Source organism: Dendropsophus ebraccatus, chromosome 14 (assembly GCF_027789765.1).
Source record: "Dendropsophus ebraccatus isolate aDenEbr1 chromosome 14, aDenEbr1.pat, whole genome shotgun sequence".
Classification (NCBI taxonomy): Eukaryota; Metazoa; Chordata; class Amphibia; order Anura; family Hylidae; genus Dendropsophus; species Dendropsophus ebraccatus.
In genome coordinates, this window is record NC_091467.1 from 24,083,221 (window position 1) to 24,098,192 (window position 14,972).

A 14,972-nucleotide genomic window follows, 5' to 3' on the forward strand; every position below is an offset into this window, starting at 1 on the left:
GCTATCGTTATTATTTTCATTTAACATGTTGAAAGACAACGATAAGCTAACATTGTGCATGTCGGCTGATTGTTGCCTTTTAATACAACCTTTTACACCAACAATTATTGTCCGTAATGGCCGATAATCGTCCAAATGCAGCCGGTAATCGCTTGGTGTAATAGGGCGCTAAGAAAGTTATACAGATTTGTAAGTTGCTTCTGTTAAAAAATCTCAAGTCTTCCAGTACTTACCAGCTACTGTATGTCCTGCAGGAAGTGGTGTATTCTTTCTAATCTGACACAGTGCTCTCTGCTGCCACCTCTGTCCATGTCAGGAACTGTCCAGAGCAGGAGAGGCTTTCTATGGGGATCTGCGCCTGTTCTGGACAGTTCCTGACATGGACAGAGGTGGAGACTGGAAAGGATACACCACTTCCTGCAGGACATACAGCAGCTGATAAGTACTGGAAGAATTGACATTTTTTTTATTTACTAATCTATCTAACTTTCTTACACCAGTTGATTTAAAAACAATTGTATTTCTATGGAGTACCCCTTTAAATGTAGTATTGCATTTGTCCCATTGTATATCCTTTTATATGTGCACTGCACAATATGATAATATATCCTGGCAAATTTTTCTGTTTATAAAATTTTATTGTGCAATTGTATATGATTTTTCTTTCTGCATTATCCATTACATCACAGATGACTTTTATTTTTTTCTTTTGTTGCCACTTTTTACCTTACAGATGATGACCCCACATTATATCAGGTAACTATTGCTTCATTCTTTATCACTCTGTGTTCTTTTGTGTCTATGTAAAATAGACTTTATTTTTTTTTCAGCAACAGCGCCACTCTTTTCCTTGGGCTGTGTCTGGTACTGCACTTGGCTTGTTACTTAACCACCATATCAGATTCAACCTGTGAAATGACAATATATCAGTGACACTTGGTTCATCAGCCATTTTGGTTTACGTGTCTCCACCCAACCACTGAGCCCTGCTATAACAACGTGATCTTTGCCCCCCTTTCATTTATCAAAGGATCTGGCAGTAGATGGGTTAACTATAATTTGGCAACTAAACAGATATAGCTACCCCCCCTCCCAAAAACTACACTCCCTCCCCCACCCCATGGGGTGAAAATACGTAATGGAATTTGTGATTGAGGGGGGGGGGGGTTGAAACTCAGAGGAGTGAACGTTCTGCTCCAAAATCACAGTGAGTATGACCTCAAAGGCGAAGCAAGGCCACCTGAGGAGGAGTGGGGGCGGCCGGGACTGGAGATGAAGAACTTCAATTATGCACTGTACTGGGTTATAGAGAGAGTCACCTACACATCAGATGCCATGCAGTGTGTAGTATACCTCCCTATTCTGCAATAAGTTCACACAAAGTAAAATTTCTATCAATCGATTAATAGAAATTTCATGTTGCATTACAGTCAGCCGATCCCTAGAGGCCGCAGTAAAAACTCACGTCAGATTTGTGCGGCTGCACAACACTGACTGTTCACACAATGGAGAGTGCGGCTTTGGACTCACTTTCCATTGTGTGCTAGGCTATGTTTACAAAACGTAAATTTTTCAGTAAAGAACGAACGTTGAATGCAATGGAATCAGCGTCTGTTCTTCACTGCAGGGGCCGCATTGCATTGAAGTCAACGGGCGTTAAAATATCGTACCTGCCAATTATTTCCTGACGCTGTTCACGTAATGTAATGTGCAGTGGCGGCCGCACATTACATTGAAGTGAATGGCTAATCGATTTGCAGGCACACCCGAGGATGCCCGCAAATCAATTAACCCGGCCTTACAGTATAAAGGTCTCGTACATATTAGAGTATAGTGGTTTGAACCTGTTGATTTTGGCCATTATGGAACCAGATTACACTCTCTAAGAGTGCAGATCACGGGTCTAGTCTGTCAGTCCCTCTAAAAAGGCCTTTAGGTTAATTTCACTCTACAATTGGGCCCTCTGTGGCCATTTATATAATGTTAGTCAGTTGGCAAAATAAAATGACAGCGTATATGAGCATTACCAGGCCCGTAGTCCCTTTGACTTCAGTGGCCAAATATATTCAGCTAGTGACTCCACATCATAAGTCTACTAAATCTGGCCTAATGGGTTTAATGTACTGCCAAGGCTTCGGTAGACCAAAGTATATGACCACAAACATAGTGTAATGTAGGGATTATGACTGGAGACCCTATGGCAGCACTGAGTTATATGGGCACCTACGGGGATAGTTACTGCCAATTGGGTCAATACTAGTAATGAGTGAACATGATCGTCCGAGCTTGGTACTCGTTCGAGTATTTGGGTACTCCATGGTACTCATTACTTGGACAAGCATCTCGCGATACTCGAGAAAATGTCATCATCCGTTACCTGTAAGTTTGGGCGCTATTTCTCAGCCAATAAACTTGCAACATACATACAAAACAGCGGTGGGGGGGAGAAGTGGTGAGTCACATTATGCAGGGAATGTTACCCCAACTGCTACAGTCAAATTCAAAGTCAAAACAGCGGTGGGGGAAGAAGTGGTGAGTTACAATATGCAGGGAATGTTACCCCAACTGCTACAGTCAAATTCAAAGTCAAAACAGCGGTGGGGGGAAAAGTGGTGAGTCACTTTATGCAGGGAATGTTACCCCAACTGCTACAGTCAAATTCAAAGTCAAACTCAATGTCCAATGCCTTGTCCATTTCAAACCATATTATGTGTGAATGTCATCTTACGGGTGTCCTCTGCCGTCCTTTCACCAGTACCTTCTACCTTTTTTGGATGTTGTAGCCGTTTTGAAGGCAGGATTGACCAGGTCTTTTTAATCAAATTCCGGGGCCTCTTAAGAAGACTGTATTGTTATTCTTTGTCTCTACCTCCAAAGATATGCCTCTCACGCACAACTGCAAGAGGGTGTGAGGCTAAATCTAGCCATAATCTGGCTATTTTAATTGGATGATTGTATTGTCCATCTTTGTCTGGGTCAGTGGTGTCAGGCTAAGTTTTTGGGTGGTACATATGCTACCGGTGTTTGAATGGTTCCATGTGTTCTCACTGCCATGCTGTGTCAGGCAAAGTGTTTGGGTGGTTCATATGCTACCTGTGTTTGAATGGTTCCCTGTGTTCTCTTTTAGGAACCTCATGGCGGTTGCTGCCCCTTGGTACTCTACTGTGTCAGGCCTAATTTTTGTTAGATTCCACGCCTGCATCATCTAAAGGCCGGTAAAGGCCACTTCTTTATGGTCTTTTTTTTCTAATCTTCAATTTAAATTTTGAAATCAAATTGACTTCAGTTCAAGTGCTATTTTGCAGGGCTGTCTGATCATCTATTGTATCTCCAAGATACACGCCACTGTTCAACAGACAGTGAAAATGGTGGATCCTAATTTAGCATCCTTGTGTTGTCCATTTCGTACCAGACAATCTGTGGATGTCAACTTGCGGGTGTTCTCTGCCGTCCTTTCATTTTTTAGCTGTTTCAAAGGCAGTAGTCAGCTACTGGTCAGTCTACTAATTTAAAAAACAATAAGTTATTAAGGGGGAGAGGAGGGGAGCTGTCTGCTTGTCAGGCACTGGCAGTCTGGCAACGTTCAAAGGAACAGACTGTGAAAATGGTGGATCCTAATTTAGCATCCTCCTTGTGTTGTCCATTTTGTACCAGACAATCTGTGGATGTTGTTTTAGCCTTAAGGATTGACCAGGTGTTTTTATTAGACAGGCTACCACACTTGCCCTCTGTATTCAGTCAAATTCTGGGGCCTCTTAAGAAGACTGTATTGTTATTCTTCATCCCTACCTCCAAAGATATGCCTCTTTGGAGGTAAGTTTTTGGGTGGTGGATATGGGTGGTCCATATGCTACCGGTATTTGAATGGTTCCATGTGTTCTCACCGTTATGCTGTGTCAGGCTAAATTTTGGGGTGGTTCAAATGCTACCTCTGCTTGAATGGAACTCTGTGTCCTCACCACCATGCTGTGTCAGGCCTAGTTTTTGGGAGGCTTACTTGCTACCTCACTTTTAATGTTTCTCTGTGTCTTTACCGCCATGCTGCGCCAGGCAAAGTGTTTGGGTGGTTCATATGCTACCTATATTTGAATGGTTTCCTGAGTCCTCACTGCCATGCTGTGTCAGGCTAAATTTTGGGATAGTTCAAATGCTACCTCTCTTTTAATGGTTTTCTGTGTCCTCACCGCTATGCTGTGTCAGGCAAAGTTTTTGGGTGGTTAATCATATGCTACCTCTGTTTTAATGGTTCCCTGTGTTCTCACTGTCATGCTGTGTCAGGCTGAGTTTTTGGGTGGTTCATATGCCTACCTCTATTGTAGCTAGGCTGCTGTCCAGAATTTGGCATAATGGTGCGATTAGGCAGCCTCAGAGGCATCCATACATGCTACCCCTGCTGTTTTGTTTCCATTTCCGTGGTGTTTCCATCATTTTCTGAGGTTGACAGGTTTTCACTCGACCTTCCCTCTACCGAACTTGGGTCCCCTGCAAAAATGCTCGAGTTTCCCATTGGGGTTTGTTATTCGAAACGAGCACTCGAGTATCAGGAGATATTCGTCTCGAGTAACGAGCACCCGAGCATTTTAGTACTCGCTCATCACTAGTCAACACAAAATAAGATCAGAGAGAAGGATGAGTGGCTACTAAAGTTGGCCACCAGGCTCAAGGTATGGTCCAGTGTAGTATATATATATATATATATATATGTGTATTCCACATTCATCCATGATTCCCCAAGTAGGTAATATTGCCCATAAACACATTATATAACTGTATTCTAATAACATTAGCCACATAATTTTAGCTGAATACCCAGTGACGTACTTTACCAACAATGTATGCCTCTCACACCGCCCTATAGATGACTGATAACATAAGTGGATAATATTCATGTTCATCATACTATATTATACTCAATATGATATGCCTGATGCTTTTCCCTTTAAATTTGCAGGACAGGGGTGACCCTTGTCCTTCTGGTGTCTCTGATCCTCGCTGGTCCCCATCAGCCCGGCCTCCATACTGTAGGCACCGCAGCGGGCTGTCTCTGAACTTCAGGGACAACAATTCAGCCTTTCACACCAGAATGGCCCACAGCAGTGCGGCGCATATGTACTTGTGGGGGTCACGTTCCCAAGTGTTTGGATTTTACAGAGACGCGACGTGATAGAACTGCTGAGCAATACTCTTCATGTCAGCAGGCAGGCCATCATGGAAAACTATGCGAGAATGTGCTCAGAGTCTGAGAGAGTCCAGAAATGATCCGCAGGCTGCACAAACACTCCATGCTGACTCCAAAGGATATTGTAAGAAAGTGCTTGGATATGAAGGTCAAACTCTTAGAAAGGTCACTTAAAGGTTATATTAGTATTTTAGCACCCCCCACCCCCACCCCCTTCCAAAAAAAACCCAGGGTCATTATCTAGTATATATATATATATATATATATATATATATATTACTATAAATATAAGATAGTAAATGGTTGTTTGCTCATATGCATATGGTCATATGCACGCTTTTTTAGGCCGTTGATGTTCTAATACGGCTGTATTGTAGGATGTATTTTGGGCCATAAACAGCTGTTTTTTGGGTTATAGTTTTTGCTACCACTCAAAATATACTACAAAATACAGCCATAAAAATTGGCCATTTAAAAAATGGCTAAAAACAGTGGGAAAAGGCGGCAACCTGTTAATATTTCTGGGTTTTTCTGTGCACTGTTTGGAGCCGGTAAGCCGATCGACAAGGGTTTAATGTGTTAATATTGACGGGCACAAATAATGATCATTATTAGCAGTCATCATGATCAATAGACGGCAGGCTTTACCCGATATAGGACTCAACGTTCCTGTAGTAGGGACATAGCCCATAAGTGTATATATGGATTATTGTATTGATGGCCTTTCCTCAGGATAGACCATCAATATCTGATTGGTTGGTGTCCGACCCACCGGCATTCCCGCCAATAAGCTGTGCCAGAGTACTGACATACACAGAGAGGCAGAGCCAGGTGCAGACTGTTTCATCATCAATACACAAAGTCCTGCAAAGACCCTTAAAAAGTGGAGTCACCTGGACCATCTGGTTGCTGTACAGAAGTTGCCTCCTTATCGCCATTTTAAGAAATAGCATACACACTTCCCAAGATAGGAACCAGGGGACATTAGGGTCAAACTTTTCCCCCTGCCCTGTGTGCCTCCTCAGTCGACAGGTCAAATCCCAAGCATGTGGGCTGTGCAGTCCTATACAGTCTCTTCCCAAATGCCATCTCCCAATGCCAAACCATACCAAGTCCCACAGCTTATGGTGCCATAGGCATAAACCTAACAATGAACTAAAGTTTCTGCAGACCCCCATTTAGCATACTGGACAAGATCCAGCCATTAAGTTTGTGTGAGATTTTTGTTTTAACCCTCTATTTTCCTATAGAAGCTGACCGGGGATGCCCAACCACTACAGACCAAGAGACCAAACCCATGTCCCTATATCCCTCCATCAATGAAAGGTGAGTTGGTTATGTGGACCATGCTTCTGCCTCTTGGTTACAACTGATTCCACCAGGACTGCATAGCAATCGTATACCCTTGTAAGACATCATACTACCTCACTTGACTTATCTGGGGAAACGACTTTAGAGGTTTTGTATAGCTTTCATGTGAATGGCTAGCCTTACTAATAATGGGTACCTCTTGCTTCATTGTGGCAGCAGGACACAGGTTTAAGCTCCCAGCAACTCTATAGTCCACTGCTAGACAGCGATATACAGAATTGCTGAAAGTCCCATAGACTTGTATTGAGATTGTACTACATAAAATGTCTATGGGACTTCCAGCAATTCTGTATAGCGCTTGCTTAAAGTGACTCTGTACCCACAATCTGTCCCCCCAAACCACTTGTACCTTTAGATAGTGGCTTTTAATCCAAGATCTGTCCTGTGGTCCATTCGGCAGGTGATGCGGTTATTGTCCTAAAAAACAACTTTTAAACTTGCAGCCCTGTGCCAAACGGGAGTATCTGTGCCTTAACTTTGCACCACCCCTCCGTCCCTCCTCCCCGCCCTCTTCACCTTTTTTCCTATTCCTCTGCAGTGAAAACTACACAAGTGCCTTAACGATCCAGCCCATGTGCCGGGCTGACACAGGTGAAGAATAGTAGAAAATCTGCCTGGAGCATTCCTAATGATGAGGAGGGCAGGGAGGAGGGACAGAGAGGTTGTGCCAGCCTAATGCATACACAATCTAGGCCATGGCCGTTGGGCACAGGGCTGCAAGTTTAAAAGTATTTTTTAGGATATTAACTGCATTACCTGCCGAATGGACCCAGGACAGATCTTGGATTAAAAGCAGCTATCCGAAGGTACAAGCTGTTTGGGGGGGGGGTCAGATTGTGGGTACAGAGTCACTTTAAGCATTGGACTGTGTTACAGTAGAAACTTAGACTACTAGAGATGAGCGAACCTCAAGCAAACGGCACACAGGCGTGCAGCATTTCATTACCGGTGGCTGAAGAAGTTGGATGCAGCCCTAAGGCTGCCTGAAAAACATAGACACAGCCATAGGCCATATTAATGTTTTTCGGGACTCTGTAGGGCTGCATCCAACTTTTCCAGCCAATGGTATTCCAAAGAGACTCTGACAGTAGGTTTCTGCTTTCCTATCTCAGGGTAGCATAAACTAGTGACAGAGAAGCTGAACAGAATGATGTATCACTTACACTGTCCTGTGCAGCTGATGCAGAGATATCCTCCTAAATAATACAGACCATAAGTAGTCCTCTCCATTATGTGCACGAGCCCAGTAGTCCTGGATATTCATGAGAAGAAGAACTGGAGGGCGGGGGGAGGGGTGTGGCAAGAATCCTATTCTCCTGCATATTAGGAGAACGGCTAAACAAAATGATGTAAGTAATACACCGATCTGTTCAGCATTTCTGTCACTAGTTTATGCTGCCCGCATTTAAGGAGAAATAAACCTAGTGACAGATTCCCTTTAAGGTTCATTTATCTCTTGTGACTACCAGTTATAAGTCAGAGTGGGGAGGCACTAAAAGAGCCCCTTAACCAGAATGGTAGAATACTTGGCCTATACAGGAGAAATATTTGCTTAGCCACATCTCTCTCCATGTACAGCTGGGGCCAGGGGGCTTCTGTAAGCCAGATGACAGCAATCCGCATTCATTGTATTAAGATGTAGTCTTGTCATTATGTGTATATACACTGATTTATCCATATGTGACTTTCAGCCGTCCAGCGCATTGTGGAATCTCATATGCAGGCTCTAGGGACTTTAGCTGATGATGATGATGATGACGACGACGATGATGAAAGTGAAGATGACACAGAAAACCCTGAAACTGTTACAGAAGAACCCACATCTAATGAACCAGAAGAATGTGTGGACTGTGGCAAGGGTAAGATCACAAGCCCTTCAAGGTTCCGTTCTACAGGTTAAAGGGGTTATCCAGTGCTCCAAAAACATTGGTGGGGTTTGAAACTAAGTTCCATTAAAGTAAATAGAGCTTAAAGGGGTTATCCAGCGCTACAAAAACATGGCCACTTTCCCCCCTACTGTTGTCTCCAGTTACGGTGTGGTTTGCAATTAAGCTCCATTTATTTCAATGGAACTGAGTTTCAAAACCTGCACCCAAACTAGAGACAACAGTAGGGGGAAAGTGGGCATGTTTTTGTAGCGCTGGATAACCCCTTTAATTGCAAACCACACCTGAACTGGAGACAAGAGAGTGTGAAAAGCGGCCATGTTTTTGTAGCGCTGGATAACCCCTTTAATAGGTCAACGATTCTAGAGCTTTTTTCCCCATTTCCAGGTGATGAGGGGGCACCCTGTAACAATCTAGAAACCCTCCTGAACCATACTGTGCTGGAGGACAGAGCAGACACCATGGACACACAAGATACACACTCAGGTACCTGACTCCATGTATGTGTTTGGCGTGCTAGACTATAAATGGTGGGATGTATGGTCAGTAGGGCGTCACCCAACCTTTATATCCACTTCTGCACCATTGGCACAATGGAGATCCCATCCTTCTTTATGGCATAAGTGTAGGACACTGGTGAGGGGTTCATTATCTATTGCCTATTGCTGCCAATTTTCTATACATCATATACTTGAAATAAAGCCTTGGAGGCAGACGGCTCTTCATTCCGAATCAACTTCCCTCCAATTGTGAGAAGGTGACCCAATGCTCGCCACAGTCGTTCTTGTGGGTTCTTGGGGAATACCAAATGTAGTGTTGAAACCAATGGCGTAATATATAACCGTATCAAATGTCATCCAGAACTGTAATGTCATGATTGATGTAACGAGAAGTGCTCTATATTGTGAAACTCATTGTGGCTCTGACAACAGCATTTAAAGGAGTAGTCTCATAAAGCGATGGCATACGCTAGGATACTCCATTACTTTATGTTTGGAGTGGATTCATCTTCTAGGACACCACCTGATCCCGAACAATGATGAACAAACTTGCTGGGGTTCGGCAACGTTCTCCGAATCCGAACGCTCAGCATTTGACTCCTGACAGTTAGAGAAGTTGGATGGCGCCCTATGGCTGTATCCATGTTTTCCCGGACTCTCTGGGGAGGCATCCAACTTCTCCAGAAGAGTCCGGGAAAAAATGGATATCATCTATGAATGTGCCGAACGATTGGACTCCCCAGCACGCTGTCACGTTACCAAAACATCAAGTATACACAAATAAGAGGGGTAGGGGCGCCGCACAGGGAGCCGCGTGTAACATTCTATTATAAGCTTTTGGTATATGGTGTTTTTTGTTACGTTAGTCAGGAAATAAAATACGTCTGTATCAAACTTTCAGAAGTTATCAGCCCCAAACTCCCACATTTGGCAATGAATTATAACTGGAATAGTTGGCACAGACACATTAAGAACACTGCTTAACCCCTTATCTGCTGTTTCTTACTAGGGGAAAACAGCATTACAACTCTTAGTTATTGGCACTCTGATCACACAAACAAGTTGGAACCCAGTATGTATAAAGGTCACACTATGGACTTTGGTCTTACATCTGTTTTGCATCGGACATCAGATCGGGATTTTGGTGTTTAAGGGTTCACATTTACCTGCTTTCCTGTGCTGGAACAACTTGTGACCACTAGAAATATATTAAAGGGGTAGTTAGCCCCCCCCCCCCAAAAAAAAAAATTCTTTCAAATCAACTGGTGCCACAAATTTGAAATTTACTTCTTTTAAAAAATCTTCCAGTACTTATAAGCTGCTGTATGTAGTGGAGGAAGTGGTGTATTCTTTCCAGTCTGACACAACTGTCCAGAACAGTAGAAAATCCCCATAGAAAACCTCTCCTGCTCTCTAGACTGGAAAGAATACACCACTTCCTGCAGGACATACAGCAGCTGATTAGTACTGGAATACAAATAACAAATCTCTGGCACCAATTTATTTGAAAGAAAAAATGTTTTGGTGAACTACACCTTTACAGAGTACCTGTAGCTTTAAAAGCTACAGGTACTGAGCTTTACGGGTGGTCAGAGGTGAGAGGAAAGCCTTGATTTACCTTATAGAAACAGTGTAGATTGTCTGCAGCATATATACCAGTTCGGCTAGCAATCACACAGCCCAGGCTCCCTTTCTCATGCACATAGCACATGTTAAACCCTAATCACTTCCTTTAATTTGTCCTGATTTAACTGTTACTAGAGACAGACTGAACATAACAACAGGCAGTGGACATCAGGGAAGGGAGACCTAGTAGTAAAAACAGTAAAAATTGTTTTTCCTGGGGTAAGAAGTAATTTTTGGTTAACAAATACGTTAAGAATCACGTAGGCTGCCACGTTGAAGGAAGTTCTTTGAAATGACAGCGACCACTGAAGACCGCAGTCACCAAATATCATAAACATTGGTCAGATTTCTTTCCGCAAACCTTTAATACTTAAGCACATCACTTAATGTTTAGTAACAGATTCAGGACATTGTACTTCAGAGTCTCCTAAAATGGAAAATCGAAGGTTCCTTCCATAGTAACTTACATTACTAAAAGTGAGTCGTGTCCTAAGAACACGAAGAAAAGGTATTTTCCAGTCAGCGGATGCCAGGGACAGGGAGTGACATTACGGTAAGGTCGCTCCTCATTTTACCGTAACTCTGACTTTGTGCAGAACGTTTCGAGTAATAGGAAAAACAGAGTCAATGTTATCACTTTCTCTTCTCACCACAGACTGTTCCAGGTTGCGTCATGATATATATTTTTTCTTCTCTCGGTTGGGACGTTATTGTGCAATCCTGGCACTGCACGGGAATTTACAGACCTTGCAGTGTGTCGGATCTAGTTATTGCTGTGTCTGATACAAAAACATATAATGGGGGAGATTTATCAAACATGGTGTAAAGAGAAACTGGCTCAGTTGCCCCTAGCAACCAATCAGATTCCACCTTTCATTTTCCAAAGAGTCTGTGAGGAATGAAAGGTGGAATCTGATTGGTTGCTAGGGGCGACTGAGCCAGTTTCACTTTACACCATGTTTGATAAATCTCCCCCATAATGTATACTAGAACAGATAGGGAGGGAGGCAGCCCAGATACCTTCCTGACTATATAGAGGCCATAGAGTAAGTTTCTCCAACCTGTGGCTCTATGGCTGTAGCAAAACCTCAAACTTCTATCATGCCTGATGGGAGTTGTAGTTTTGAAAGAGCTGGAGAGCCACAGATCGGATTACTACTAGTAAAGGGTTTATCCAGGATTAGCTCCTTTCTTCCAAAAACAGCGCCACACTTGTCCTTAGGTTGTGTGTAGTATAACAACTTTGCTCCATTTACATTAATGAAACTGAGCTGCAATACCGCACCCAAACTGGGAACAGGAGTGGTGCTGTTTCTGGGAGAAAGAGGCCAGATAAACATATACATAGGGGGGTGGGGGGATATTAGGTGGGGGGATTCTGCTCCATCCTTAGGCTCCCCACTTAAAAGCCAATTACATGTATATTTTTCCATCCAGACTTCAGGATATACCATCAGGACTGACCACTATCCCCCTGACCCTGACCACCCGGCTGTGCAGGGGGTTACAATCTTCCACCATCACTAGAATAGGGCTATCCTGCAGATCCCTACACAATGGGTGACTGAGGTCCCCCAGTTGTTATACTACACACAACCTGAGGACAAGTGTGGCGCTCTTTTTGGAAGAAAGGAGCTATGTTTTCCTTATTCTGGATAAACCCTTTACCAGTAGTAATCTGATCCCGTAACTCTCAGGATCACAGGGAACTAAGAGGTCGGATCGCAACACATCATAAACTGATGGTATACCCCCATTAATACAATATCCCTCAAAAAGAGGTGAATACAGCTTCAAAGGTATAGTCCAGCGAAAATCTTTTTCTTTCATATCAACTGGTTTGATGCTGTGTTTACACGAAATGATAATTGGCCCGATCGTGCCATTAACGATGTCGGAGTAACGTTTTTTTTCTCATAACGATCAGCGTTTAGACGGTACGATATATTGGCTCCCCTCTTCAGCCAATCAATGCACTGAAGAGGGGAGCCGAGAATTTCGAACACCCGCTACGCCGAGCAGGTACGGTATGCTCGCAGCGGAGGCAATCGGAGCGGCGGTGGTAGCGATCAGGGCGACGATCGGTGGTGGCGATCGGGGCGATCGAGCCGGCGCAGGGGGCTGCGGATGAGCGGGGGGCCGGGCTATGGGGGGCCGGACTTTTGCGACGACTGTTTACACGGAACAATCTGCGAATTTTTTGCGAACAACGATTTTAGAACATGTTGTAAGATCAAAATGAACTATTTCTCGTTCGTCGTTTGATCGTTCGCTGCGTTAACACGTACGATTATCGTTCAAATTCGATCGTTATCATGCGAATTCGCACGATAATCGTTCCGTGTAAACGCAGCATTAGAAAGTTGTATAGATTTGTAATTTACATCTATTTAAAAATCTCAAGTCTTCCAGTAGTAAATGTTGTTTTCTTTCCAGTCTGACACAATGCTCTCTGCTGCCACCTCTGTCCATCTCAGGAACTGTCCAGAGCAGGAGAGGTTTTCTATGGGGATTTGCCACTGCTCTAGACAGTTCCTGACATGGACAGAGGTGGCAGCAGAGAGCACTGTGTCAGACTGAAAATAAAACATTTCCTGCAGGGCATGCAGAAGCTGATAGGTACTGGAAGACTTGAGATTTTTAGATAGAATTAAATGACAAATCTATAGCTTTCCGAAATCAGTCGATTTGAAATAAGATTTTTGCTGGAGTACCCCTTTATAAAGAAGACTATGATATGTCTGCACAGACACATTCCCAGTGTTAGAGATCAGTGGTGATCCAGACAGTCATATCTCACCAGTTACACATTTATGACTCGACGTTGTACATACTGGGACCACCACCAACCTCACTAATGGGATAAGCCATAAATGCTGGATTAGTGGTGGTCCTACCAATCATCCCCCACCTATCACACCATTATGGCCATTGCTATCAATGTTGATGGTGACATTGTTATATGTAACCTGGTTCCCTTCTCTCCTACAGACAAGGTGTGTGATAAGCAGGGGTCGTCTGTGGACCATGCATGATGTCTCCAGGTCACAGCTGCCTTACCTCTCTACAGACTGGAAGCAACCTGCTGTCTCTGTAGTTAGCGTGTTCTCTTCTTTCCTCTACGCTCCTGCAGCGCCCCGTTCGTCCATGTCTTTAGCCCTGCTGCGGAGATCAGACCACCCTGTATATTTATGTGATATAGCCAGCTTTTGCAAAGCAATAAACTCTATAAGTTACACGTGTGCAGTTATTGTGTATGGTGTATACATTTGTAATTTACTTCTGTTTAAAAATCTAAAGTCTTCCCATACTTATCAGCTGCTGTATGTCCTGCAGGAAATGGTGTTATCTTTCCAGTCTGACACAGTGCTCTCTGCTGACATCTCTGTCCATGACAGAAACTCACTAGGTTTTCTATGGTGATTTGCTACTGATCTGGGTGTTTAGACTGATCATTAAAATAAACTGCGAGAAGTGCAAAGCTGGCCCCTCTGTAGGCTTCTGAAGTGTTACCATTACTAGGGGAGACAGATAAGCATACTACCTGTAAGGGTATGTGCACACTGAGGAATCCGCAAGGAGTTTCAAGCGGATTCCATGTCAAAATGCACACAGATTCCAGTTGAAATTCCAGCTGTAAAATATGAACAGAGCGATGTCCCATTGTGTTCAATGGGATTTCCACTCTGTTGTCCAAACCGATGAATTTCCGCATAGGATTTTCCATCGGGGATCTGAGTTGGTGAGGGATTTCAAGCAGAAAACGTTCCTCTTCAATTCCTCAGTGTGCACACACCCTCACAGATGCTGCCATGTTCTGAATGGGCCCTGCAGTAATCAGTACTACCACTAGTTGGCACAAAGGTGAACAGAAAGCTTATATGGTATATACAAACACTATACAGTGGTGCCTTGGATTACGAGCATAATTCCAGGACCGTGCTTGTAATCCAAATCCACTCTTAAACCAAAGCAAATTTTTCCATAAGAAATCACTGATATGCAAACAATTGGTCCCACAACCCAAAAATAATGATTTTTTTTAAAATTCTGAATAACATGTAAAACAGATGAAACAATGAGAAGCAGCTGAATATGTGATATTATAAGTTACTGTACAGTATAGCAATCATCATGTGCAGTATAATGTATAGTACAGTATAGTGCAGAAACTTAAAAAAACAGCAGCAGTTTGTAGATACAGGATGGAACTGCAGATCCCCATAATGCAGGAGTGTAGTACAACAGGCTAGAATAGAGAAGCAGGGCTGCTGTCAGGGGTCTGTGTGGTCACAGGACAGCAATGGGGAAGGGGCGTGTGTTCAGCATGGACCAATCAGGAAGTGAGAATCACAGAGCTGTGCAGGAGGACAGTGATAGAAACCTCTCTATACAGCAGTGTGAATGGCT

At 43.5% G+C, this 14,972-nt stretch overlaps 1 protein-coding gene across 2 annotated transcripts in view; it reads left to right on the top strand.

Moving 5' to 3' along the window:
* The window catches only part of PPP1R1B (protein phosphatase 1 regulatory inhibitor subunit 1B), a 47,498-nt gene extending 33,700 nt beyond the window's left edge, over window positions 1-13,798 (top strand). The window contains exons 3-7 of one of the 2 annotated variants that reach the window (XM_069953184.1): window positions 734-756; window positions 6,430-6,505; window positions 8,242-8,409; window positions 8,824-8,922; window positions 13,554-13,798. In XM_069953184.1, coding sequence (XP_069809285.1) covers window positions 734-756; window positions 6,430-6,505; window positions 8,242-8,409; window positions 8,824-8,922; window positions 13,554-13,597 — 410 coding nt within the window. In that variant the 3' untranslated portion in view covers window positions 13,598-13,798. The remainder of the gene's footprint in view (window positions 1-733; window positions 757-6,429; window positions 6,506-8,241; window positions 8,410-8,823; window positions 8,923-13,553) is intronic. The other variant, XM_069953185.1, reaches the window with a different exon arrangement.
* The last annotated feature ends 1,174 nt before the right edge of the window (window positions 13,799-14,972 follow it).